The following is a 25,206-nucleotide window of genomic DNA, read 5'->3' as shown; positions in this document are numbered from 1 at the left end:
AAATCATTAACCAAACAAATGGACTCGGCGGCAGTAGTGGCCATTTTGAATGGGGGCTTAGCGGGGAAGTAGTGATTACTTCCCTCATCAAGGATTGCTTGGACCTCGTGAAAAAGTTACACAGGTTTCGGGCTTTTTATATTGAGAGAGAGGGGAACAAATGTGCTGATTGGCTTGCAAATCATGGTTAGATAATTGATTGGGGGACTCTAACTCTTCATAATGCCCCGATCGAGTTGAACGATCTTCTTAACGTAGACGTGCATGGCACGCTGGCTTTACAGATTAGATAATGCTCTCCTGTGAGGGCTTCTGATGTACCAAAAAAAATTAACCAAACAAATGTAATTTAGTTACTGATAGACTTAATTCGGTTAATAGTTAATAAAATTATTTCAATTAATTGTAAAATCCTATCAAATTGGACAAATTATATAGTGCTCCTTGCATGGTGGACATTGATACATGTTAGTTTAATAATTTTTAATATATTGCATATTATTTTTAGCATGATTATTATGTTTTAGTATAAGTTCATTTCCAATGTACTGCACATTTATTATTTACTTTTTAATGTATTGCAAGTTAAAATGAACTTTTAATATACTAAAAATGAATATATGATATAAGGTTCGAAAATATGACCACCTATTTAAAATGATAACTGAAATGTCATCACATTACATAATAATTGGCAAGCATTTTGGTTTTATTTATTCAAAATTGTATTATCATATCTGTTATTGTACATGTACTTGTTCCACTCAGTAATAACTGCTCCAACTTCGTTTATTGAAGATTGTATTATCATATATATTATTGTAAATGTACATTAATGTACTTATGACATTAATCACCGTATCATTATTATATTGAAAAAAGAGTACGTTGTGCACTAAGCCACTAAATTATTAGGTTTAGGAGGCCCCCAACCTATGCCTAAGGTCATTAAGACTTGGGAGAATTTTGTGTACAATGGCTTTTTAGTTTCATTATTTAAAAAATAATAATAATAACCCCCCCCCCCCCACCCGGCAGCTCTGTCTCTTGGTGGGACTTGGGAGACGAGGGTAGGGTGTTTGGTTTTTATTTTTTATTTAAAATTATTAAAATTAATTTTAATAATTTTAAATAAAAAATAAAAACCAAACACCCTACCCTCGTCTCCCAAGTCCCACCAAGAGACAGAGCTGCCGGGTGGGGGGGGGGGGGTTTTTTTTTTTTTTTTTTTTGTCTAATTCCACAAATTTAACTTATTCAGTGAGTTAATCATATATTTTTTTATTTTAGTTAGATAATCCAATAATATTTTCATGTGTAGTTCGGTAACTAATTTGACACTTATTCTTTTTTGTAGATCATTTTATCGCTATTAATATTTTCGTTTTGTTTTAATTATTTGTAATATTCATCACCAATCATATAATTCAATATATTTACTAGCCAGTTAGTTTTATATATATATATATATATATATATATATATATATATATATATATATATATATATATATATATATATATATATATATATATATATATATATATATATGATAGCGTAATTATTATTGAGAATATGATTTTGTATACGCTATGAATTTTATTTAAGGCGAAAATTTGTGTGAGACATGTCAGTTTGTAAACAATTGAGTGTATAAGTGACAATTTATTTTTATTTCAAACTGGTATTAAATTTTCTACAATAATTATTACAATTTCATAAGTAACATTTCACATATAAGTATTACAATATTTACATTAGAATTCCACTACTGTATAAGTATCAGAATTTCAAAATATTTATCATTAGTAACAATCATTTTACCGTAAAAATAGTATCACAATATAATTTCACATATAAATATTGCAATATCTATCTACGGAGTATTATATATAAGTAACAGCTTATTTAATTCAAATTAGTATTAAATTTTCTGTAATAAGTATTGTGATTTCTATCACAAGTAACAAGTAACTATCATAGAAACAATAATTTAAAAAAAAAAAAAGGAAAAAAAGAAATTTGGAACCCAATAATACTAATACTATAATGGTCATCAATGAATAAGTAGAATTTAAAAAACAAAAACAAAAACAAAAACAAAAACAAAAAAAGAAGAAGAAAGGCATGTATTAAAGTAATTTCATGAAATAGTTTGAGGGGGCCAGTCTTCTTAGCTATTAGCTTCTCTTTCATTTGTGTAAATGAGGAAGATGATGGCGCCAATCCAACCGCCATAGTTGGTATACCCGTGAATGCCGGCCCGACGTAAGCTCCGTGTGTGATAATAAATATATTACATTCAAATATGACAAATAATAATAATGTCAGATATTTAATTTAAATTTAATGAATATTATTATATTACTCTTGAATTTTTGGGGGGAAGGTCAGCATAATCTAAAATTTAATTTTCCCTTTAAAACATGCTTATTTTTGCAAATTTGAGGTTTAATTTTTTATATGAATAATACTTAATAACTAACTTCTTATTTAATGTCTAAAACACCGAGCCAACAAATTACACAAGAGAAGTAAATCGTATTAATAAAGATTTTATGCTGCGAGTTGAACTGATGAGGGAATGTTAGTAAAAATCAAACTTGTAATTTTTAGGTACGAAATTATATTTCACCCGCTCAAGCACACATTTTGGGGCAAATTCCATTTATCTTCTATTACAAAAGAGGGGAGAAGGGGGTTGTTAAAACTTAAGCTAATAAATTTGATAAAATGTGACCAAGAAAACATAAACATTTAGTTCAAACATGATATTTGTGTATATTTCTAAATAAATTACAACTCATTCATGCCTTGTTTAATTTGGTTTACAGAAAATATATTTTTTTAGTATTTTTTTTATGAAATTTTAATTCAATTATTTCTTAATTTTTTACCATGAACTTAATTTGTCATTATAGTAATTTGCATAGTATAAATCAATACTATGTAGGACATTTGAGTCTTCAAATAACTCTTATGAAAAGTTAAATTTTGAGCGTTTGTTATTAATTTGGTTAAGATTGGCCAAGGAGTATTATTCTTTGGGATGCTATAGTAAAACAAAGGACATAGTTACTCAAAATTGAATATTATATTAATTATTATTACCAACTAATTTGACAATAGTAATAACAAATAAATAAAGGCAACCTAGCAAATGAAACTGATTAAACCGCCGTTTAATGGCGGTTAATCTGTTTCTTTATGCTTAAACAGTTAAACTTCTCGTATATATATACGGTTTCGTATATATTTCTGATCTCGATTTATACGACTCGTATTTACAAGGTTGTCCCCTTCACATGACGGAGCAAGAATTGGGATCTTCGTCGCTGAACATGTGAGCCGGAGGCGCGTTGATGTATGTCGGAGGAGGCGGAGGCGGCACGCGCGGATACGGTTGCGCGTAAGCGTATCCCATTTGGGCAGAACTAGGATCATGATGCATCATTAAACCGTAGTCTTGATTGTGGTAACTTTGGTTGTACATTGGTGTGACGTAGTACGTGTTTGGATGAAACCCGGCGTACTCCATCTTGTTCACCACCTCCGCCGCCACCGCCTTCGCCGCCTCTCCACCGCCATCGGCTTTTTTCTCGTCGCCCCCGCCTTCTTTCTTCTTCTCGCCGCCGCCGCCTTCTTTATCCTTTTTCTCGCCGCCGCCGCCTTCCTTCTCTTTCTTCTCGCCGCCGCCGTCCTTCTCCTTCTTCTCGGCGCCGCCGCCGTCGTCCTTTTTGGGTGGCACAACCTCCACGCTCCGCTTCAATTTTTCACTCAAATAGGCGGTCAGCTCTTTGGCGTCCATTGTTCCTTTTGCCGTGACCAAATCCTTTTGTGAATCGACCGTCACATCTTCAACGCCTAAAAAATTAACACAAAATTATTGTTAGCCAAACGTGACGTTATATACTTATATTGAATCATTAGGGAATCTAAAATTATTTTAACATTATTCTTTATATATATATATAATCAAATAATAAAATCATTGGAGGTAAACTTAATATTCATCATGCATATTCGTACCTTCGAATTTCTTTATGATTCTTTTTATCTTATGTGCACATCCATCGCAGTGCAATCGGATCTTCATTACCACCGTGCTTACTTGTGGCTGCAACATCGCAAACACAAAAAAAAAATATTAATTATTTAATTCATAATCGTCTCATTTTAAATATTCTAGCTACTTATTAGTTTTACGATTAAATTGAGTGGTTTTTTTTTTTTTTTTTAATTTTAACTTAGGATCATAAAAATGAAATTAGATTGTGGGACCCACCCCATTTACATGTACATAATTGAGTAGAACCTTATTACTGCATACCTCTTTGGGCTTCTTTTCCTCGGCTTTCTCCGGCTTGTCATCGGACTTCTTGTCGGCGGCGGGGGCGGCGGGTTTGGGCTGCGGAGATACAAGCACCACTTGTTTCTTGGTCTTTTTGGCGACCCTCTCCAGGAGCAATTTGGGGTCCACGTTCCCTTTCACGGTCACTTTTCCGCTCTCCCAATCCGCCTTTACTTCTTCCACTCCTAAATGCATGAACCAAGTATAAGTTAGCACAGCATACATTATTTGACTTATCAATTTAATTTTTATAATTCAAAAGGTAGCTCAAGTAACAAATAAGTTTTTTTGTGATGATGATTCTGGAATAATTGGGATTCAATTTCCCAATTTTCATAAGTAACAAGTCTTCTTGTGTCAATTTTTCTGTGCTCTCGAAACAAATGGAAATTAGTCGAGTGAACACGAACACCTAAGACGGACCGAGATAGACCCGAAATCCTTAATGTTAATTCTTGTGGTTTCCACCAATAAAAAATCAATTTAATTTTTATAAATAGTAATAATTAGTAAAATTAATAATTAAATTACCACAATGTTGTATGGTGTAATATCGTACCACTAAAATTATTAATAAATAATAAAACAAAAATTTCAATATTGTGCGTTATGGTGTCATAATTTCACCAAACATTTTGATTCGTATAACAACATAAAAATTCTTTAAAAAGATATGCCTTCCAACTAATGTATTAATTCTTTCTAACTAATGAAAACTAAAGAAAATCCGACCCAATAAATAAATAACTATAATAGTAATAATTATTGGATTTTTTTTTGAAAGAATAATTATTGGATTGAATACATAATAGATTAATTTAAAGAAAATAATTAATTTTTCTTGAAGGGAAGAAAATAAATAATTAATTACCCTCAACATGGCGGATTGAGCGTCTGACTTTCTTGGCACAGCCTTCACAATGCAAGTCGAGCTTTAACACGACGGGCGGCGGCCCATCCTCCTTCTTCTCCGCCTTGGGGGCGGCGGCGGGGACGGCGTCGCCGCCGCCCTTCTTATCACCTCCTTCATTCTTATTCTCTGCACCATCCTTCTTGGTTTCTTCTTTCTGAAGCCAAAAAAAAAAAAAAATCAAATCTTTTTAGCACGTTTAACAAGGGATAGGTGGAGGAGAAGTAGAGGAAGAGAGAGGGATAGAAGAGTAATTTACCTCACCCATGTGATGGTTTTAGTGAGAGAGAGATAGAGAGAGAGAAGTTTTTTTCTTTGGGTGTGTTTGGATGGGAATTGAGTAGAACGGCTTGAAGAGAGAAAAGGGAGGCAAATTTGGGATTTTATAGAGAATGGAATTGCACACAAGACACAAGCTTTTCTATCCTCCAATAATTTAATCCTTTGAATTGTGTGCTATTTCTTTTTTCAACATTTTGCATTGCCCCACGCCTCATTATTTTATAAAATTACATCTACTATTTTAATTTTATTCAACCAATATATAATAATGTATTATACAATATAATAAATATGCATATACACAGTAATAATTACAACCTAGTACACTTTACCCCAGCAACTTGACATTGATAAACAGACTGATAATGTAACTACACGCAAAAGCTAGAGATCGCTAAAGAGTGTGACTGTGTGAGTGTCTAACTCAAACTAAATGCAAATTAGTCTTTCAATTGTGAGAATATAGCCGATGACATACGCAAAAGAAAATAAAAAGCATAGTTCTAAAATACAAAGAAGAATGTGAGAAGGTGAAAGTGCATATGAAAAAATGTTACTAATTATCAATTTATATTGAATAGCTATTTATTAAAATCAAATCTATTTCATATTAATCTTCCATTTGTTGTAAGTGATTGTTTTAAAAACACCCACACTGACAAGTACCTTACAGTATGATGGCATCAGTGTTACCCTCCCAAGCGAAATGTCTCTATTATGTTGAATAGATATTCTATAAGTTAGATTGTAGTACTAAAAAAAAGAAGGAACATCCACTACTAATAATTAATTATCATCCGATCTCTTGCCTAATAAGGATGTAAAATAATATTGATGTTATTACCCAAAAAAATTAAAAATTAAAATTGTAATTAATAATTTCAAAAAATATACAGATTATATTATCTGTAATATTTAATATGTAACCAAATAAAGTATGTACGTTGTACCTAATATACTGAGTCACTGACACATACATCATATAGATAACTTAAGAATAATAATTGAGATGTTTGCAAAAAAAAAAAAAAAAAAAAAAGAATAATATTAATTGAGATGTGGATATATGCATCATCATTATGTGTGTGGATGTATGTATCATGTATGTATGTATGTATGGTGATGGAGGATGGGAGATAAGCCGGCGGGTTGGACTGGGCGCCGGCTGGATCGGTTTTATTAAACGCTGTTAGACCAACAAATTTTGACCAGAGCCGGACCGGGTATAATGACTGCTTAACCCTTGGCCGTCTTTTATAGATCCACCTACTGCCAAAAAATTGCAAATATGAGAAATGTGGGGTAGATTTGGTATTTGATTTTAAAAATTTATTACGTTTTAGTATTTCAAAAATCAAATTTATTGTCACATTTAATACTTTTGTAAAAGGCAAAAGAATAGTTTTCTTTGTGCTCGTGGCTGCGTGTCACATTTAATACTTGAATATGTCAATATGACTAAAAATGACAAGATACCCTGTGATCCAAAGACTAAGGCCCTGTTTGGTAAATGGCTGTTGGCTGATTGGGTTGGCTGTTTGGATTAATTAGAAGATATGATTAATTGATAACATTGGCTGATTGTAGAAAGTTGTTTGATAAATTAGTTGTTAGCTGATAGCTGTTTGGTATAATTTTTTTTCTCAAAAAGCTAATTGAAAAGGCTGCTTTGAGTAACGTTTTGAATTTTAGTATTTTGGAGTTACAAAAAGCTTATTAACCAAACAACTAATAGTGGTTAAATAAGCCAAAATTGGCTGATAGGCTAATTATTTACCAAACAGGGCCTAAGGAGGTGTTCGATAAATAGCTATTAGTTGATTGAGTTAGTATGTTTGACTAGTTTATAATATTAGTTAATTATAGAAAGATGTTTGGTAAATTAGATGTTAGCTGATAACTGATTAAATGCAAAATGATTTTCTTAAAAAGTTGATAAAAAAAAAATTGTTTTGATCAATTTTTAAAATTTTAGCGTTTTGGAACAATAAGTTATTACAAAAAACTAATAAATTACTCATATTGATTGTTTAACCAAACAAAACATCTAATAGTGGTCAAACAAGACAAAATTAGCTGATAAGCTAACTATATTATCAAGGCCTAAGTGTAACTGTAATGACCATACAAGTGCTTATGTTCGAATTCTTAATGTGGGAATATCTCAGCTTTAATTTGGGACCCAAAGCAAACACTCAGACCTACCTCAGTGAGGCACATTATGAGATTTACATCCTTCAATAACCTGTAGGGCATGGGGTGATGTAGCCTTCTTCAAGCACTCTAAACTAACTCTCTAACGGTTATTATTAACTTAATGTGGAGTTAACCAATTAACTGGTGGTATAGTCTATAAAGATAATAATAAGTTATCGGGAGAGAACATTAGGCAATGAAATAATAGAAAGTGAATATTGTAAAAGTTTACTGTACAATTTATTATTAAGTGGTTTTGTGGTGCAAGTTTAATTAGACTTATTAATTAGTTTGGTCAAATTAAATAAATTGTTTGATTATCAGATACATGCCTATATTATTTTGAGATGAATTAAAAACGAAACTAGAATAAATAAAGTGAGACGAATGAAATATCATTGGCATAACAAAAACAAAATGCACCAACCTAGTAAAATGACATATAACCGAACTAGACCAAATGTAGAAAGTGCAAGTGGAATAATTCATGCTTTTTAAAGCCAACAAAATGGATGTGCAGTGTACAATGTACATAGTGGTAAGTTTAACACAGATTTTTGCAGAACACCAAAAATCAAAGTTTACTATCTTCAACCATCCTTTAATTAGGGTAGGCTAGGCCAACTTTTAGCAAGATTTTCAAGTTAGGTTGTTTGATTTTTGCCGCCATTAATTAAATACATGTTTTTATAGGCATTTGGTATCGATCTGTAGGAACGGGACTGAATAATAAGTATCATTAAATATATTTATTAATCAAGAAACTAATGCATATACGCTGATTGGATAGTGATTACACATCATGATCATCTCAATTTTGACCTTCGTGTTTTTAACACTTTGTTTCGTGGGCTAGTCTTTCGCATGCTATTCGTTGATCTCGCCAATGTGAATTGGATCAGATGATCGTATCCATGTATTTTTCTTTTTGTTTTCTTTATATCCTATTGTACAAAAACATGTTTACATGAAATCTACTATTTTTAGCTTCCTAGGTGAAAAATTTTCAAATCTTGGAGTTAAGATAATTTATAGTTAAATATTTAAAGTCTTTTATTTATTTTATTTTTTGAATACTACTAACTCTATTACAAACCCATCACCTCCCGTATAAAGAGAAGGGTTTGATGCCACTGGACTACAATGTCCTTGACAGTCTTTTATTTATTTATTTATTCTTTTTTTGAAAACTTATTTATTTATTTATTACATAATGCATTAGTATTCACATCTCATGGGATAAGGCTATACATTCAACCGACTGTGTGAGTCAAGCCCCATTAGAGATAACTCTATTAAGGGTGTTGATGCATACACATAAGCTTGAACCATTAACTATATGCCTAAGTAACTCAAATCCCTTCTACTTAAACCAACACCTTTCTTTTTTGCAGGTAAAAGATATACTTTTTATTCACTTTTATTATTATTATTTTTTTTTTAGTGACAAACTAAATAGTCAATTAGCCATTTATACGTGTGGTACATGGCAGGTTAGGCCGGCAAGTATTAGAATGTCAAAGGGAGTAAATGAATTGAAATTCGTTTTGGTAATTAATATGAATTTGAAATTTTTTTGGTAATTAATATGAATTTTATTGAAGCTTGTAAAAAAATCAAAGTTGAAATACATATTATTTGAATAGTTATCCATTTTTATCATGTAATAAAATTTTAATACTTTATTTCATTACATATGGGCCACACAACTCAATCTAGTTTATATTCAAACTTAATTATATATAAATGTTAATATTTAAATATTTTAAATAAATAATATAACAATATTTTGAACAAAAAATAGAATTAAATGCGTAACATATCATATGATTTGTTCTAAACTTTTTAAAACCCGATATAAAAATGGGTTAAAATTTAACTTGTTTAAAATAACTTATAGTAGTATAATATGAACAATTTAAATGAATTAAAGTGTGCCAAAGCATCTTGTGCTCAGATGACATGTAGTGACTTTCTATCATAAGAAGTCATGAGATCGAGCCTCAGTGTCATCTTAGAATGTAATACTAATAAGGAATGAAGTGTTTGTTACTTATAAGGGAAAGTTTAGTACTTTTGAGAAAAAATGTAATATTAAGTACTAAACATTCCCTTATAAGTAACAAACACTTTATTCTTGATTAATATTACATCTTTCAGTATAAGTATTACATTTTCTTATTGACCCAATCGATTTCACAGGAGAGGGCAAATTACAGCTGTGTGGACTACAGTCCAAAACGACGTCATTTTGATGTTAAACAAATTTCTTGCTCCACATGCGTGCTAGAATAATTAACATTTTGGGGTAAAATAATGTATTTTATGAGTTAGAATAATGTATATTATGTGTTAGAATAATGTAATTTATATGTGATGAAATTTCTAAGGTAAGATAATGTATTTTATGAGTTAGAATAATTTGTTTTATGGGTTAGAATAATATATTTTGAGTTATAATAATGTATTACGTGTTACAATAATGAAATTTCTGGAGTAAGATAATGTATTTCATGAATTAAAATAATATACTTTATGTGTTAGAATAATGTATTTTATAAATTAAAATAATGTACTTTATGTGTTTTTAGATCGTGGCTCATACAGCTGTGTGAGCCACGATCCACACAATAATAATTGCAAAGGAGAATCACTCCTAGTTTAGTAGCTCCCGGGCCCCCCTCCAATTCATGAAGATAATAACTAAGGAAAAGAAAAGCCTTGTAGGTCAACTTAGTAATCTTTTATCAGAAAATTATAACTTTTTATAATTTTGTTTTTCAGTTAGATCATATTAATTACCTAACCCTAATAAACACTCCAGGAGATAATAAACAAAGACAAAAAAAAAAAAAATGAAGAATAAGATTTATGTGGCTCAACTATTGCCTATGTCCCTGAAGGTGGAAGAGATCTTTTATTAATTATGATAATCATAGATACATTTAAAATATAAAATATAAATAAAGAATTTTAAAATTACATTTACAATATTAACTTGAGTGGATCCACTGGCTTCACTTTGCTTCATTACACTCCAATATGTACCATCTTCTATAACAAGGTAAAAACTTGTGTGAGACCGTCTCACCATGAGACGAGTCGGGTCGGGTCGGGTCGAGATGCAAATGTAACACTTATATATACAAATGTCATACTTATATGTTCAAATGCAATATTAATTAGGAATAAAATTTTTGTTACTTATAAGGGTAAATGTAATACTTTTAAGGGAAAATATAATACTTTTACATTTCGATTTAAAAATATTACATTTTTTCTCAAAAGTATTATATTTGCCCTTATAAATAAAGGGCACTTGTCAACATTACTTATTATGAAAAATGTATTACTTTTTTTCTTACAAGTAACAAAAATTGTATTCTTGATTAGTGTTATATTTGAGCATATAAGTATGACATTTGCACATATAAGTATAACATTTGTATGGTGCTTTGACCCGACCGGACTCATTTCACGAATAAGGATTCATGAAACAGTCTCACGCAAAAACAATTACACATAATCAATTTATCTTTTACATAAAGTAAATAATGTAAATAACATATCGTGAACTCGTAAACCGATGCACTCTTATCCCATCATTTGTCCACCACATTCATCCCATGTTGTTGATGCAGTCTGAGAAATTCAGAAGCGAGGCTGCGCAGCCCTCAATTACCCAGACAGCAAAGCAAGCCAATGAAGATCAAGATTGATTTGAACTCCAATATCAAGTATCAACATCATAGTACTATAGCCCACAAAAGTAAAGATAAGTTCAATTATATATCTGCCCTACTTGCTAAGGACCTTGTGGTCCAGTGGTATCAAATCCTTTCTTTTATACGGAAGGTGGTGGGTTCGAACCTTAGTGGAGTCAGCTTAAAATAATGAGAGCTTATTTTTGAACCAGGTAGCGTTTCAAAATAAGCTAATAGCTTCCTAACTTTTTTTTTTTTTTTTTTTTTTTTTCATCTTTAACCTTATTATTTTAAAGAAATGACATCATTTACCCTTTCCAATTAAAACTTTTTTAGCTAAATCTTTTTTATCTTTTCTCTTCAATATGCTTGGTTGTAATTTCAATTTGACATTTGTATTTGAACATTGATTTTTATATGAACTAATCTTATAAATTATAAACATTTTGTTTTACTTTATATGTTTTCAAATATATGTTTTTACTTTCTATTTTATTAAAATATATTGATTTCACTATTTTATATTTTAATATATAAACAAACCAATTTAAATTTAAAACTATTTAAATTGTATGAAGATGTCTATTTTATTCTTTTTACATTTATCAGCTTATCAAAAAGCTAATTTTACCAAACACTTTTAAGCATAACAACTAGTTTAACAGCTCTTCAGATTTCAGTTTCGAGCTTTTAGCTTTTCAGTTTTCAATTAGGTTTGCCAAACATTGTCATAGTGGACTCTTTGTAATCACCAGATATTAATTTTTTTCTTTAAAAAGTCACTAAGTCATTGTGATTTATCTTTTCATTATTATGTCGAGCTGAAATATCGGAACAGAGTTTGTATTTTTGTGGGCAAGATAAACCATCTATCAGGTTCAATGGCTCAAGGTAAAAGTCATAGCCGCAATGATACAATAATGCATCTCTATCTTTTAATGGCCCTTGGTCGTACCAAAAAGAGGTTTTGACTGTTAAGTCATTATGCCATATTTGACTTCTCACTGATTTCTTACATATGCCATGATGCCACAAATTGAATATTCTAGATTGAAGTTATTAATTGTTGATTGTTGATTGGGAACCGCTACCTCAACTTGTACAATGCCTTCAAACATAAGTAATGCATGCATAGACTTCTTGGATGATGGATATATATATTTTTCAAAAACATTAAACAAGATAAGAGAAAATTTGACGTTTGACAATACAACAAATCGAATCATCTATATACATCAAACGGTCTGCTTACAGAAATAGAATCAATACTAAACAACACTAATAAACAATTCAAATTCAAATTGTAATTTTGGTAGAAAAATATATTGATTTATTCCTTTATTGGTCTAGAAGGTGCATATAGAAGCGCGGAGGTAGAGAGCGTGCGTGGTTATTCTAAGATTTAAATCCGGCACGTCGTGACTGTTAACAAAATAAAATTTATGAAGTTATTTTGAGTTAGTTTACTAGTTGAGCTATTCCGTGACTAGATTGGATGATAACATGTACATTTTGTGATTAGCAACTAAGACTTTATATGGTTGATGATATACCTTATGGCATCCATGCTTTGCTAATGGCAGATGCTATTTGTGTTGCTTGGCTTGAATGTTTGTAGTTGTTTAGTTTTGAATTAGCATTTTGTTGGAATATTAAGCATGAAAATGGTAAGTGGTTATTTTAAGGTATTATTTAATTGGAGTCCATTACTAGTTTGAGTTGGGTCAAAGTGGATTTATATTCTCGTAAGTAGAGAGATAAATTTCATACATTTATACACTCCAAAAGATAATATGTGTGAATTAAAAATTGATTCTCAAAAGATACTCGTAAAGATGAAAAAAATGATTATATACACTTTTTAAAAGATTTAAAATATGTTGTCAAAAGATTTTCTTTTATACTTATATTATGGACCAAAGTGCATATTGCTACAGTACCCAAGGGCATTTAGATTTTTTCTCCTTCAATTTTTTAAACTAAAATTTATTTTTTCTATTTTTTATACAAATAATATTAATGTATAAAAATATATCATTAAAAAGCTATAAATGAAATCTTTTAAGGGTCACATTTGTGCGAGACCGTCTCACGGATCCTTATTCGTGAGACGGGTCAAGTCGGGTCAAAGTACCATGCAAATGTCATACTTATATGTGCAAATGTCATACTTATATGCTCAAATATAACACTAATCAAGAATACAATTTTTGTTACTTATAAGAGAAAAAGTAATACATTTTTCATAATAAGTAATGTTGACAAGTGCCCCTTACTTATAAGGGCAAATATAATACTTTTGAGGAAAAAAAGTAATACTTTTAAATCGAGATGTAAAAGTATTGTATTTTTTCCCTTAAAGTATTACATTTACCCTTATAAGTAACAAAAATTTTATTCCTGATTAGTATTACATTTGAGCATATAAGTATGACATTTGTGCATATAAGTGTTACATTTGCATTTTGACCCGACTCGAACCGACCCGTCTCATGGTGAGACAGTCTCACACAAGTTTTTGCCATCTTTTAAATGACACCTATATTAATTTTAAAAAAATTTTTGTAAAAATAAATCTACAACCACATAAAGTCTACTTTAAGTTAACCAATTTCTACATTACTGTTAGTTAATAATATCACAACTATAGATACATAAATTCAATAGGCAAGATTCGTAAAGTTACCATTGCAGGTCTAGAAACTCACTATTACAAGTTCATAGATCGAGTTACCATTGCAGGTCCATAAAATCATTACTCTAACAGCACGTTTGGTTCACGGAATGAATTTAGAGGAAATAGGAATGCTATTCCACAGGGAATGGAATAGGTAAGGAATAGAATATGAATTATATAATATTGTTTGGTTCGTTGAAGGAATAGACTTTAAGAATTGTATTCTAGTGTTTGGTTAGTTAAAGGAATAGAAATGAAATAGGTTTTAAAGACATAAATACCCTTATAAAAAATAATAATAATAATCAAGGACAACTCATATATAAACAGATACAAATGTGTGAATGTATGCACAATAATAATAATAATAATAATAATAATAATAATAATAATAATAATAATTATTATTATTATTATTATTATTATTATTGTTATTATTATTGTTATTGTTATTATTATTATTATTATTATTATTTTGTGTGTGTTTATATATATATATATATATATATATATATATATATATATATATATATATATATTGATAGGTAAAAATTATAATTAATTAAATATATACATTTATATAATACATTATATTTATTAAATATAAATATTAAATAATGTACAAAGGGTATTTTTGGTATTTATCATGTAAAAATTATTCCCAAGAGCATGGGAATAGCTAATACCAAAGCCCCCCAAGGAATGGCTATTCCATTTGCAAAGGTAATAACACATTCCTTAGAATGCCATTCCCATGATAAAATGAACAAAACAAACAATGGAATAGGTCATTCCATGGAATGCTATTCCATTCCTAACTAATTCCATGAACCAAACATGCCATAAGTTTAACAGAGTCAGTGGTACTCAAAAAAAAAAAATTTACTATTGCAAATTCATAAAGCTACTAATATAGGTTCATTAATTAAATAACTGTTCCAGGTTCATAAAATCACTACTACAGGTTTATAAAATTACTACTTCTACAAGTTCGTCACAAAATTTTAAAATGATATATTGAAGAAATATAGCAACATATGTGTCATTTTGAGGCATTATTCTTTTAATTGGGGTCTACTATCAGTTTGGGTTGTGTCAAAGAAGATTCAAATTCTCTTAAGTGAGGAGATAAATTTCGTATATTTATACGCTCAAAACGGATAATATTTTTGAATAAAAAATTGAGTATCAAAATATACTAATAAAGATGGAAAAATTTAAATTAGAAAGTCTTGAAAAAAGCAGTTAACCCACATTAGAAATAAATGTAGGTTTAGGGGGGGTGTATTCAACCATGACTTTTGTAGATTTTTAAAAACTTTTAAAATGATAGATTTTAATAAACTTTTATTGATTTTCATAGAGTCTTTTAAAACTTTTTAAAACTTTGTAAGATTCTATAAAAGTCTGTATAAAAAACTTGCATAAACTTTTATCAACTTTTTTATTTTAAAAAGTTTACAAAAGTCATTAAAATTCTAAATTGAATATATCCTTACAGACTTTCATAAGCAATTCATAACAAATTAACAATATTAAACACTAAAATTTATAGTTATAGAATTGTTCAAATAAAATATTTAAAAATATAATTACTTTTTCTTGAGAAATTAATATTTAAAAATATATATAATTACTAGTTTCATAAAATAAAAAAAATTAATAATATATATAAAAATTATATTTGATATACTGCTAGGTATCAAGAAAAGAGCTATTATTTGCAATAACAATATGGGACTGCTAACAACAACAAGATGCTTCTCTTTGTAGCCTCAAATTGCTATTGCGAACAATAGTTCACTATTCCTAATAACATGTTGTTAAAAAGAAAAAAGAAAAAATATATTACGAATAAACATATGAATATTATGAAACATATAGTAAAAGTTGACGGTGATAGATAAAAAAATTTACTCTGTTCATATATTTAGGAGAAAAAGTTTAGAAGTTAGGGATAAAAAGTTCATAGAAAAAAATCAAAATATACAAGCAACAATGAAATAAAAATAATATTATTTTGAATTTTTAGAGGAAGATTGTAAAGTTTAGGAGAGAGAAAAAAATTTGTAGAGTTTAGGTATGTAGAAAATATAGGATAATAAAGAAAAAATAATTTATTGAATTTAGGTATAAGGTTTATAAAGTTTAAAATTTTAAATAAGGAGAAAAAAATAAACCTTTAGTGTTGGTAGAAAGAAAATTTTGAAATCTTGGGGTTGAGAGCCGGATTTCAACTATTTATATTTGAGAAGGAAAAGTATATAAAAGTCTACAGAAGTTCTAAAATTAAAAAGTCTTTACAAATTCATAACTTTTTGAATACCACATGACTTTTAAAGATTCTTTAAAAGTTTTAATTTAATACCACATGACTTTTAAAAACTCTTTAAAAATCTTGATCGAATACCGCATGACTTTTAAATACTCTCTAAAAGTTTGAATTGAATACCTCCAAACTTTTAAAGTTCATAAAAGTCTTTAAAATTCTATGAAAGTCATGATTGAATACACCCCCCTTAGATTGGTATAAATATTTTCAACTTTTAAAGAAATTTAAGATATGATGTTAGAAGATTTGCTTTTATAGTTATAATCATAGATCAGGGTGCATGGAGCTATTAGAACTCTATGTATTTGAGTGAGATTAGGATTCTCTATCCTAGTTTCCTTTGATTTTTCAATTCCAGTTTCTCTGTGATTCTCTCATTATCCTATAATCTGTATCTTCGAATCAATGCTATTTAATAACCAATACAATTCATATCATTTCATATGGTATCAGTTAGCTAGAGTTCACGAAATAATTATTATTATCGATTCAATTATGAGTCCACTGTTGAATAGCTTTCCAGTACGTATTGTAATTCATCAATCCCAAAGCCAATACTGCATCGAAAATCATCCATCTTAGGATTAGTTTTCAACCTTTCTGGGTTCATGTTGCGTACTGTCCAAATTGGATGCATTCATAACTACCATATAATATGCAAATAATTTGATCAAAAAAATATAATACGCAAATAATCAGTGTACCCCAAATGCTGCTAATAATCAGGTTGAATGCATGTACCATCTGATAGCGTTTCTTCGGCAAAGAATTAGAAGCGCATGACATCGAACCAAATGACACAACACCACCACCATCAACGTAGTAGGCGGGTTTTCATGTTCAATGTCAACTTTGTGATGGTTTCGGTCATATGACAGCTAATTGTTTTTTACGCTTTGAAAAACAGTGTCTCATTTGTTATAGTTTCGGTCACATAACAACCAATTGTTTTCGTCACTTTGATGTTCAGCGTCAAATTTGTAATGGCTTAGGTCACATGGCAGCCAATTATTTTCTACACTTTGAAAAACAGTGTCACATTTGTTATAGTTTCGGTCACATGGCAGCCAATTGTTTTTGGTGAGGCGTTTAGGGACTTCGAGTCCTCAAGCTAATTTGGTGTTTCAGGATCACTACAAGAAAAATCGCGAATTGCGACGTAAAATAATTCCATAGCAAATTTTGGCGCAAATAGAAAATAAAACCCACGAAATCTTCACGGCAAAAAACTAGCGACTGAATTTGAGACGGATTTGAGTTCCGTTGCGAAATGGCGACGAAATTTTTTCCGTTGCTAAAGGAAGCAATTTATTTGAAAATGAATAAATATTGCGACGGAATTTATTCCGTCGCAATTATTTTTCTATTTTGACTTTGAAATGATGTTTTTTTAAAAAAAAAATCAAAGCATGTTAAATAAAGCCCTTGGCCCTAATTCAAGTCTTCGCTTCAGCCGTCGCCTTCACTCCATCGTCTTTTCGTCTTCCCCCTCCATCGTCTTCCCCAACCAACAACAACGCACACCGCCGTAGCCACCACAGATCTCCACCACCTCGACGCAACCACCGCCTCCACAGCTTTGTCGTTTCGGAACAGTAGCCGAAATCAACGCCGCCTCCCCTGCCGATCTACTTCGTCTAGATCTCCACCACTATGACACAACCACTGGCGCCCTTGCGACGCCGACGCTACCACCGCCCCCAACCGCCGTCCACATACTGCTAGCAGGTTTGTTTGTTTGTTTGTTTTTTTTTTTAAATTTTATTTAATGGTAAATAATATAGGAGACGAAGGGTTTGAGCAGCGGCATTAGCAGACCGGTGACAAAGTTAATTGTTTCTACGAATTTGTAATTTTTCCTTCTTCCACTGCTAGTTTAATTTCTCCCATTTGCGTCCTCGTATGGTCATAATTCCGTCTCAAAAGAAGATACGACGAGCCGATAGACGACGGAACGAATTTCGTCATAAAACCTATTTCGCGACGAAATTTGGCTGATTCGCGACTGAATTTTTTCATCGCGAATCGCGATTTTTCTTGTAGTGGATGGTTTGAGTGCTGATGCCTCATCAAATTTCTTAGACTTGGTTACAGGACACTGGAGCCACAAATCATGCACCTCCAGACATAGCTGCCCTTTCTATTTCGGAGAAGCAAGTACACTGGTAATGACACTTTACGTGTCAGTGATGGTATGAGTCTGTCTATTAGTCGTGTTGGTCATGCTACTTTTAATATGTATGCTTACGGTGCGTGAGTTCTTGAAACTTAAGGTGCGTCATTTTAAAATCTTATAGGTGCGTGTTTTGTGTTCTTAAGGTGCGTGGCTTGTGTACTTAAGGTGTCTGATTTGTGTACTTAAGGTGCACAATGTGTGTTCTTAACTGAATTGTACCATTTAGAAACTTTAGGTGCGTGGTTTGTGTTTTTAGTTTAAGATGCGTGGTTTGTTTACTTAAGGTGCGCCGTTTTAATGCTTACGGTGAGTACTACACAACTGCACAGTTAGATATACTCGCACCTGAACCCTTATATATATATATATATATATATATATATATATATATATATATGGTCATAATCAGGTGTGGTCGTGCCTTCCCGTATGGTCAATGCGGTTTACAGCACTCAATGTTAAGAAATGCACCACTCAATGTTAAGAAATACACCACACAAATATGCACTATTAGGTACACATCACCAAAAACACACCACTACGTATGAAAAAATACACCACACAGTGTTAAGAAATGCACAATTCGAAACAGGGGAGTTATGAGGTGTTTTTATGCATTTTCATTGTGGTGCATTTCTTAACATTGAGTGGTGCATTTCTTAACATTGAGTGGTGTAAACTGCAAGGGAAGGCGCGACCACATTTGAACAGATTTCTATATATATATATATATATATATATATATATATATATATATATATATATATATATATATATATATATATATATATATATATATATATATATATATTAATTTTAGTTATACAAAATAAAATAAAAATAATATATTTAAAAGATAATTGATGTGTACCTGGACAACCCCTGGTCATGATATAATTTGCCCTTTTGTGCGTGTAAAGGTGCAATTATGGGTGATATTTTAAAAACATGCTTCTTCTGAGTGCACCTACTTCAATTCCAAAAGGTTTGACCTCTTATCTTTGTGTTGATGCCCTTCGTTTCTCCAAACTTTTAGCTATGCAGAATCGGCCATGAGTAAATTTTGATTTTTATTAACATTTTCTTGGTCGAATTTGTCACACAAAATTTCTTTAGTATGAATAATTTATTTTGTATTGTTTACAAACTATTATAAATGAGTAAGATTTATTCACTACACACTTGATTTACTTTAATTGTATATGCAGAGGTACGTAATGACCCATTCTTTTGGGTTCTTCTGTGAGTAATCTTCTTTGTGGTTCTATTGGCCAATTGCTTTGTATATTCTTTCATGTTCGGATATGTATGGTTTAATCTTTGTTTAGGTTAGGAGTTCAAATTTCATAACGGGGCGTTTGGTACTTGGAAGGAGGAAATTAGAGGGAAAAATTGTAATTTCGTGTGAAAAGAATAAAGTGGAATAAAGTAGGAATTCAAATTCCATTGTTTGGTAGACATGAATGGAATTACTGGGGATTGAAAGAGAAGAAGTGATTTAAAGACTAAGGGTGTGTTTGAAAATCTGAAAAATGATTTCCAGAAATCATTTTCCGAGTTTCTTGTGTTTGGAAATGCTTGGAAAATGCGGCCAACGGAAAACAATTTTCGTTGACCGTGGAAAATGAAGACATTTTTCTGAAAAATTACTTCCGCCAAAATTTGGCGAAAGTCATTTTCCGAAGTTCGCTTCAGTGACATTTCGGCCATCATGGCCAAATCTCTCGTTTCCGTCGGACTGGTTTTCACCGGCCGCCGGAAACCAGAGCAGATCTGCTCTGGTTTCCGCCGAAAACTTTTTTTTTTACTTTTAAAATAAATATCATTATATTAAATATTAATATAATTTTTTTTATATTTTAAATAAAGTAATTAAAATGTAAAATTATACAATTTTACACATTTTCCAAAAAAATGAACCAAACACATCAAGATTCAAGACAGCTTTTCAGAATGCAACCAAACACTACAGAATGCAACCAAACACACCATAAAATGTTCTTGTGTAATAATAATAATAATAATAATAATAATAATAATAATAATAATAATTATTATTATTATTATTATTATTATTATTATTATTATTATTACTAGCAGTTTACCCGTGCGATGCACATACTTAAGTTTTATACTTTATTTATAAATATATGTGAATTGCATTGTATGAAAGTATTTATATCTTTCAAAAAGTAATTTTAGTAGAACAATAAAATAAATGGAGTAAAAAGATTTCATTTACAAATTATTAAATACCTCTTTGTAAACTACGTTAGTGGTCGACTTAGTAGTACTATCTAACTCATTACAAATCATAAATTTGAGACCATTAGGATTACTAACTCTAGATGCAGCAACATATAACTGTCCTTGGGCAAAAACTGGTTTTTTTAGTAGGAGTCCAACATGAGATAATGTTTGTCCTTGACTTTTATTTATCGTCATTGCATATGACAGCATCACGGGAAATTGTCTTCTTTTAAACTTGAATGAAAATCTGGGATCTGATGGAGTCATTGTCATTCGAGGAACCAATACTCTAGTACCTGAGTGATCACCTGTGGAAATCTTTGCTTCTATTACATGTTCTGAAAGCTGAGTGACAATCAACCGAGTCCCATTACATAGTCCTAGAGTATGATCTATGTTTCTTAGTAACATAATAGGAGATCCCACCTTCAAGGTCAAGGAGTCGTTTGGTATGCCAGAAGCTCTTATACCATTAAGGAATTCTGGAGTGTGGACATAAGCCAAAATGCCATTAGTAGACTCAGAGTTACATACTGTGCTGCAACTCAAGTATGTTTGACTCTCTGCATCATGCATGTCACTCATGTATTGGTTGACAACATTTACCACACCTAGGATTGGTGCTAGAATTGCACGACTTTCTAAAAAAGTATGATCAACACTTTCATTTGAAAACATTGGAAATGTGCTTTGAACTATTGTTGCAATGGGATCACTGTTAGAGGATAATAACATGTTTGACGAGATATCAATCTCAGCAAAACCATCTTCTTGTTCACCAATTGTACCATCTCCAATTGATGCAATCCATTTTGCAAAAACGTCAAGTTTTTCAAATTCAGCAGCATCACCAATAGTGTTCAAAAAAAGGTTCTTAGTCAACTTCAAAACCTTGCAATTATCCCACAAATAAGAAGAATTAATGGTTGCCGCCACAATGTCTTACCTTGTACCTTTTGGAACAACGGGCAATATTTGTCTAAAATTCCCACCTAAAACAACAGTCTTACCACCAAATGTTTGATATGCACTTCTTGGATTAACAAACTTTAATAAGTCTCTCATTGTTCTATCCAATGCTTCAAAACAATGTTTGTGCATCATCGGTGCCTCATCCCAAATTATTAGTCTAGCTCTAATGATCAACTCTGCCAAGTCAGTGCCAGGCCGTATGTTACATGTTGAGTCTTCTGTTACGGAAATTGGTATTGCAAACCTTGAGTGTGCAGTCTTGCTACCAGGTAATAGTAATGAAGCTATACCGCTAGAAGCAACATTCAAAACGATTTCACCTTTTGAACACAATGTTGAAGATAGAGCTTTCCATACAAATGTCTTCCTAGTGCCACCATACCCATATACAAAAAACATACCACCTTTGTTTGTCATAGCATCTTCAATGGCTGAATCATAAACCACTATTTGTTCGTTAGTAAGTTTGTTTGCCAAAAGGACACTCTGTTCAGCCAAAGCTTCACGATCATAATCCAACTCCTCGTACAATAGTCTATTTCCAGAGTTCATTGATGAGTCAAAATTCGGTAGAGGCATTGGCCGGAATTCTTTCAAAGACCTGTTTAAGACTTGTAGCAATCGCTCAATCTCAATCAGCACAAAAATTTTCTTATCATCATCATTTAAGATAAGTTCTGTAGTTACGAAAAATTACAGTTATAAATATAATGAATATGAAATATCACATATATCATGTAGAGAATTGAAAAAACATATACATAAACATAAATGACATACCATTATTTTGAAGTAATCTTCGTTGGGTGCTGTTTGCGTCTTCAGCAAGATGTTGCCATACCAAACCCCACACTACTTCTGGCATATTCAATGAATTGGTTGTCAATAATGTGACAAAGAGTTTTATCATTGATTTAGTAGAAGACCAATGACTTGCCTCCTCAAATGCATCAATGTATTCTTTATCATCATCTAGTAATCCCCTTACATAACATGCATCTCTGAATGTGTCATACTCAACTCCATTAAATGTACGAAGGTCTTGAAAATATGTTAGTCCACGAACTATTTAAGAAAACATCTCATATAATATAACTCACCAGTACTAGGAGGTACATAAAAAATACGGTCAATTGAAAACCCCTTTTTCCTTGGATGCCACTCTCTACTATCTTTTTTCCATACAAACTTTGTAGGCATTTCAATGTGGGGCAACAATTTAGCGTCTTCATATTTTTTGTTTGCCGCAAAACCACCCTATAAATATGCTCTGTTCAATATTACATTTATTTATGATATCATTGACAGAATCGTCATCCTGGACTACTATGGAATGGCAATCAGGCAAGTGGAAGCTCAACCTTTCTACGGGTGGTGTCCTGTATTGCAGTTCAAATCCTAACAGGCGCCATGTTGCCTCACATGCAGATACATACCTGCAATCGTAGTACATGTTTATTTCATTAACCACTTCATTACCATTTGCGTCCACAGTACTCTTATAAAATTCAGCGGTGACACGATCATTTCCTTTGTTCACATACTTAAAAAGGTATTTGATTGACCTAGATTGGTTACACCACTCAACATTCATGTGCGCCCTATACTTTAAAAGCAGCGCTCTGTTGTGTGGCACGTCGTATCTATTGTCTAGTTGGATATCGTTCTTCATAATTGTTCTACCTTCATCACGTCGCTGATACATAGGGTAGCCATCTGCATCAAAACATGAACCACTGGAAAACTTTTTTTGGAAAGTGTTTGGAACACCTGCCATTAACCATGTAAGGCGATTTTTTCCTTAGAGCTCCACATGGGCCATGTATCATGAATTCTTCAACTACATCATAGTATTCTTTGTCAGACTCCTTGTAAGGAATCTTAGTAGATATAATATCATCCATGAAGTCCGGTGAGCTGTTGATTTCATTCTTTGCTAAGAACAACAATATGTGTGCTTGTGGAAGACCACGCTTTTGAAATTCCACTGTGTAGATAATTGCAACACCAGTACATAAGAAATTTAGCCAAAAGTAAAATATTGGTAATGTAGTTATCATGCATACAGATGTTAAAAATGTACCTACTCGAACGAGACCAAATAATTTACCACCTTTTAATTCCTTGATTAAGCAATCCAATTTCATCTTGAAAACGCGACTGACAATATCAGGCCGGTCGTCCGCTCTTAAGTTCCTACTACTTACAAATCTTTGTATTTCGGGCCACTTAGGGTTACATGTGAATGTAATAAAAAGATTAGGACAACCTATCCATCGGCATATGGCCATAGCATCCTGGTAGTTCTGAATCATGTATCTTGCACCGCCTGTGAAGCTAGATGGTAAAATAATCTGTTTACCCTATGTGCTAGGATCGACTTCACCCCTTGTTAGAGCATCAGAAAGACCTTTGTAAGCCTTACACCTAAGTACCTTTTGGTTTGTCCTTATGTAGATTAGTTTTCCAGATTCAACCATGGTGTAAGAATCAACTAAAAATTGTTGGAACAATCTTCTCAAAAACAAAATTGTTGATATCTCAGATTGTCTTTCATGAATCTTAAATGAGAAGTACTCCCTTGCCATGACACGGTGCCTCCCACCATTTAGATTATCAGATCTTCTAACAAATTGTATATCTTCCATGTACCCGTCTTCGCCGTAAGGGAATAAAATTGGGTATTGCAATGGTAGGTAAGAAGGATGTAACTCACTAATACGTTTCAATAGACCAGATCTCGACTCAGCCACAATGTCCTTATTACCTATCGATAGGTCCAAATCACCAACAATCATGGCTGCAACTTCTGAAGTACTTGGCAAGTTGTACGTTCTTGCGTCTTTAGCTCTCTTTTACCAATAAGTCTCATCTTGATCTCCACCCTTGGATTTGTTTCGATCACATCCTTAGCATTGCGAAATGATTTGACCAATACATTGTGGTTATCCAGGACATCCTTAATGTCTGCTATAATATCTTGGTGGATGGTGTGTTTTTCATCTTGTTGCCTGTAAATTAGTAAAAAAAAAAAAACATTAAATGGTATGCCAACTTAAATAAAATGGATTGGGGACCATAAGAAGACAGTCTATGTAGCAACCATACATACCTAACTGCGCATATCCGGTTGTTAATCTCATTCTCAGTGTCATGAATGTACAATTGTGCAAATTTAGCCTTGATCCCATCGGGTGGTAATAGGCTCCCTATTAGGTGAAAATTCTGTCCATACATACTAAATACTGGATCAACACTACCCTTATTTATTAAATTGTCAATCTTGCCACCCATTGAGGTAAAATAGAACATGCTGTTGTAAGATCTAATGTTCTCAAGAAAATGTATCCTCTTTT

The 25,206-nt window shown here is 31.6% G+C and overlaps 2 protein-coding genes across 2 annotated transcripts; both read right to left on the bottom strand.

Annotated features, from left to right (window-relative positions):
- Window positions 1-3,075: 3,075 nt before the first annotated feature.
- Window positions 3,076-5,668, bottom strand: LOC116022743 (heavy metal-associated isoprenylated plant protein 6-like). Its single transcript, XM_031263597.1, has 5 exons — window positions 5,521-5,668; window positions 5,223-5,418; window positions 4,331-4,536; window positions 4,030-4,117; window positions 3,076-3,864 (listed from the first exon to the last, which is right to left on the bottom strand). Exons 1-5 carry the CDS (start codon window positions 5,527-5,529, stop codon window positions 3,302-3,304), a joined length of 1,062 nt encoding a protein of 353 aa, XP_031119457.1. The 5' UTR covers window positions 5,530-5,668; the 3' UTR covers window positions 3,076-3,301.
- Window positions 5,669-20,866: 15,198 nt separating this feature from the next.
- Window positions 20,867-24,648, bottom strand: LOC116023413. Its single transcript, XM_031264414.1, has 7 exons — window positions 24,237-24,648; window positions 23,621-23,837; window positions 23,135-23,286; window positions 22,631-22,915; window positions 22,095-22,527; window positions 21,825-21,831; window positions 20,867-21,769 (listed from the first exon to the last, which is right to left on the bottom strand). Exons 1-7 carry the CDS (start codon window positions 24,646-24,648, stop codon window positions 20,867-20,869), a joined length of 2,409 nt encoding a protein of 802 aa, XP_031120274.1.
- Between the last annotated feature and the right edge of the window lie 558 nt (window positions 24,649-25,206).

Source organism: Ipomoea triloba, chromosome 6 (assembly GCF_003576645.1).
Source record: "Ipomoea triloba cultivar NCNSP0323 chromosome 6, ASM357664v1".
Lineage (NCBI taxonomy): Eukaryota > Viridiplantae > Streptophyta > Magnoliopsida > Solanales > Convolvulaceae > Ipomoea > Ipomoea triloba.
The sequence above is the reverse complement of the archived record's forward strand: the minus strand, read 5'-3'. Positions and strand labels throughout refer to the sequence as shown.

What these genes read in the sequence shown, in the direction of transcription:
- LOC116022743 (XM_031263597.1), bottom strand. An exon ending in CTCAATCCGCCATGTTGAGG is followed by an intron (nt 4,537 to 5,222) that starts GTAATTAATTAT and finishes TCATGCATTTAG; the next exon opens with GAGTGGAAGAAGTAAAGGCG. An exon ending in AGGAAAAGAAGCCCAAAGAG is followed by an intron (nt 4,118 to 4,330) that starts GTATGCAGTAAT and finishes GCGATGTTGCAG; the next exon opens with CCACAAGTAAGCACGGTGGT.
- LOC116023413 (XM_031264414.1), bottom strand. Translation starts at nt 24,648, where the DNA reads ATGATTGTTGGTGATTTGGACCTATCGATAGGTAATAAGGACATTGTG. An exon ending in TTCTGATGCTCTAACAAGGG is followed by an intron (nt 23,838 to 24,236) that starts GTGAAGTCGATC and finishes TTATCTACACAG; the next exon opens with TGGAATTTCAAAAGCGTGGT. An exon ending in AAGATTACTTCAAAATAATG is followed by an intron (nt 22,528 to 22,630) that starts GTATGTCATTTA and finishes TCGTAACTACAG; the next exon opens with AACTTATCTTAAATGATGAT.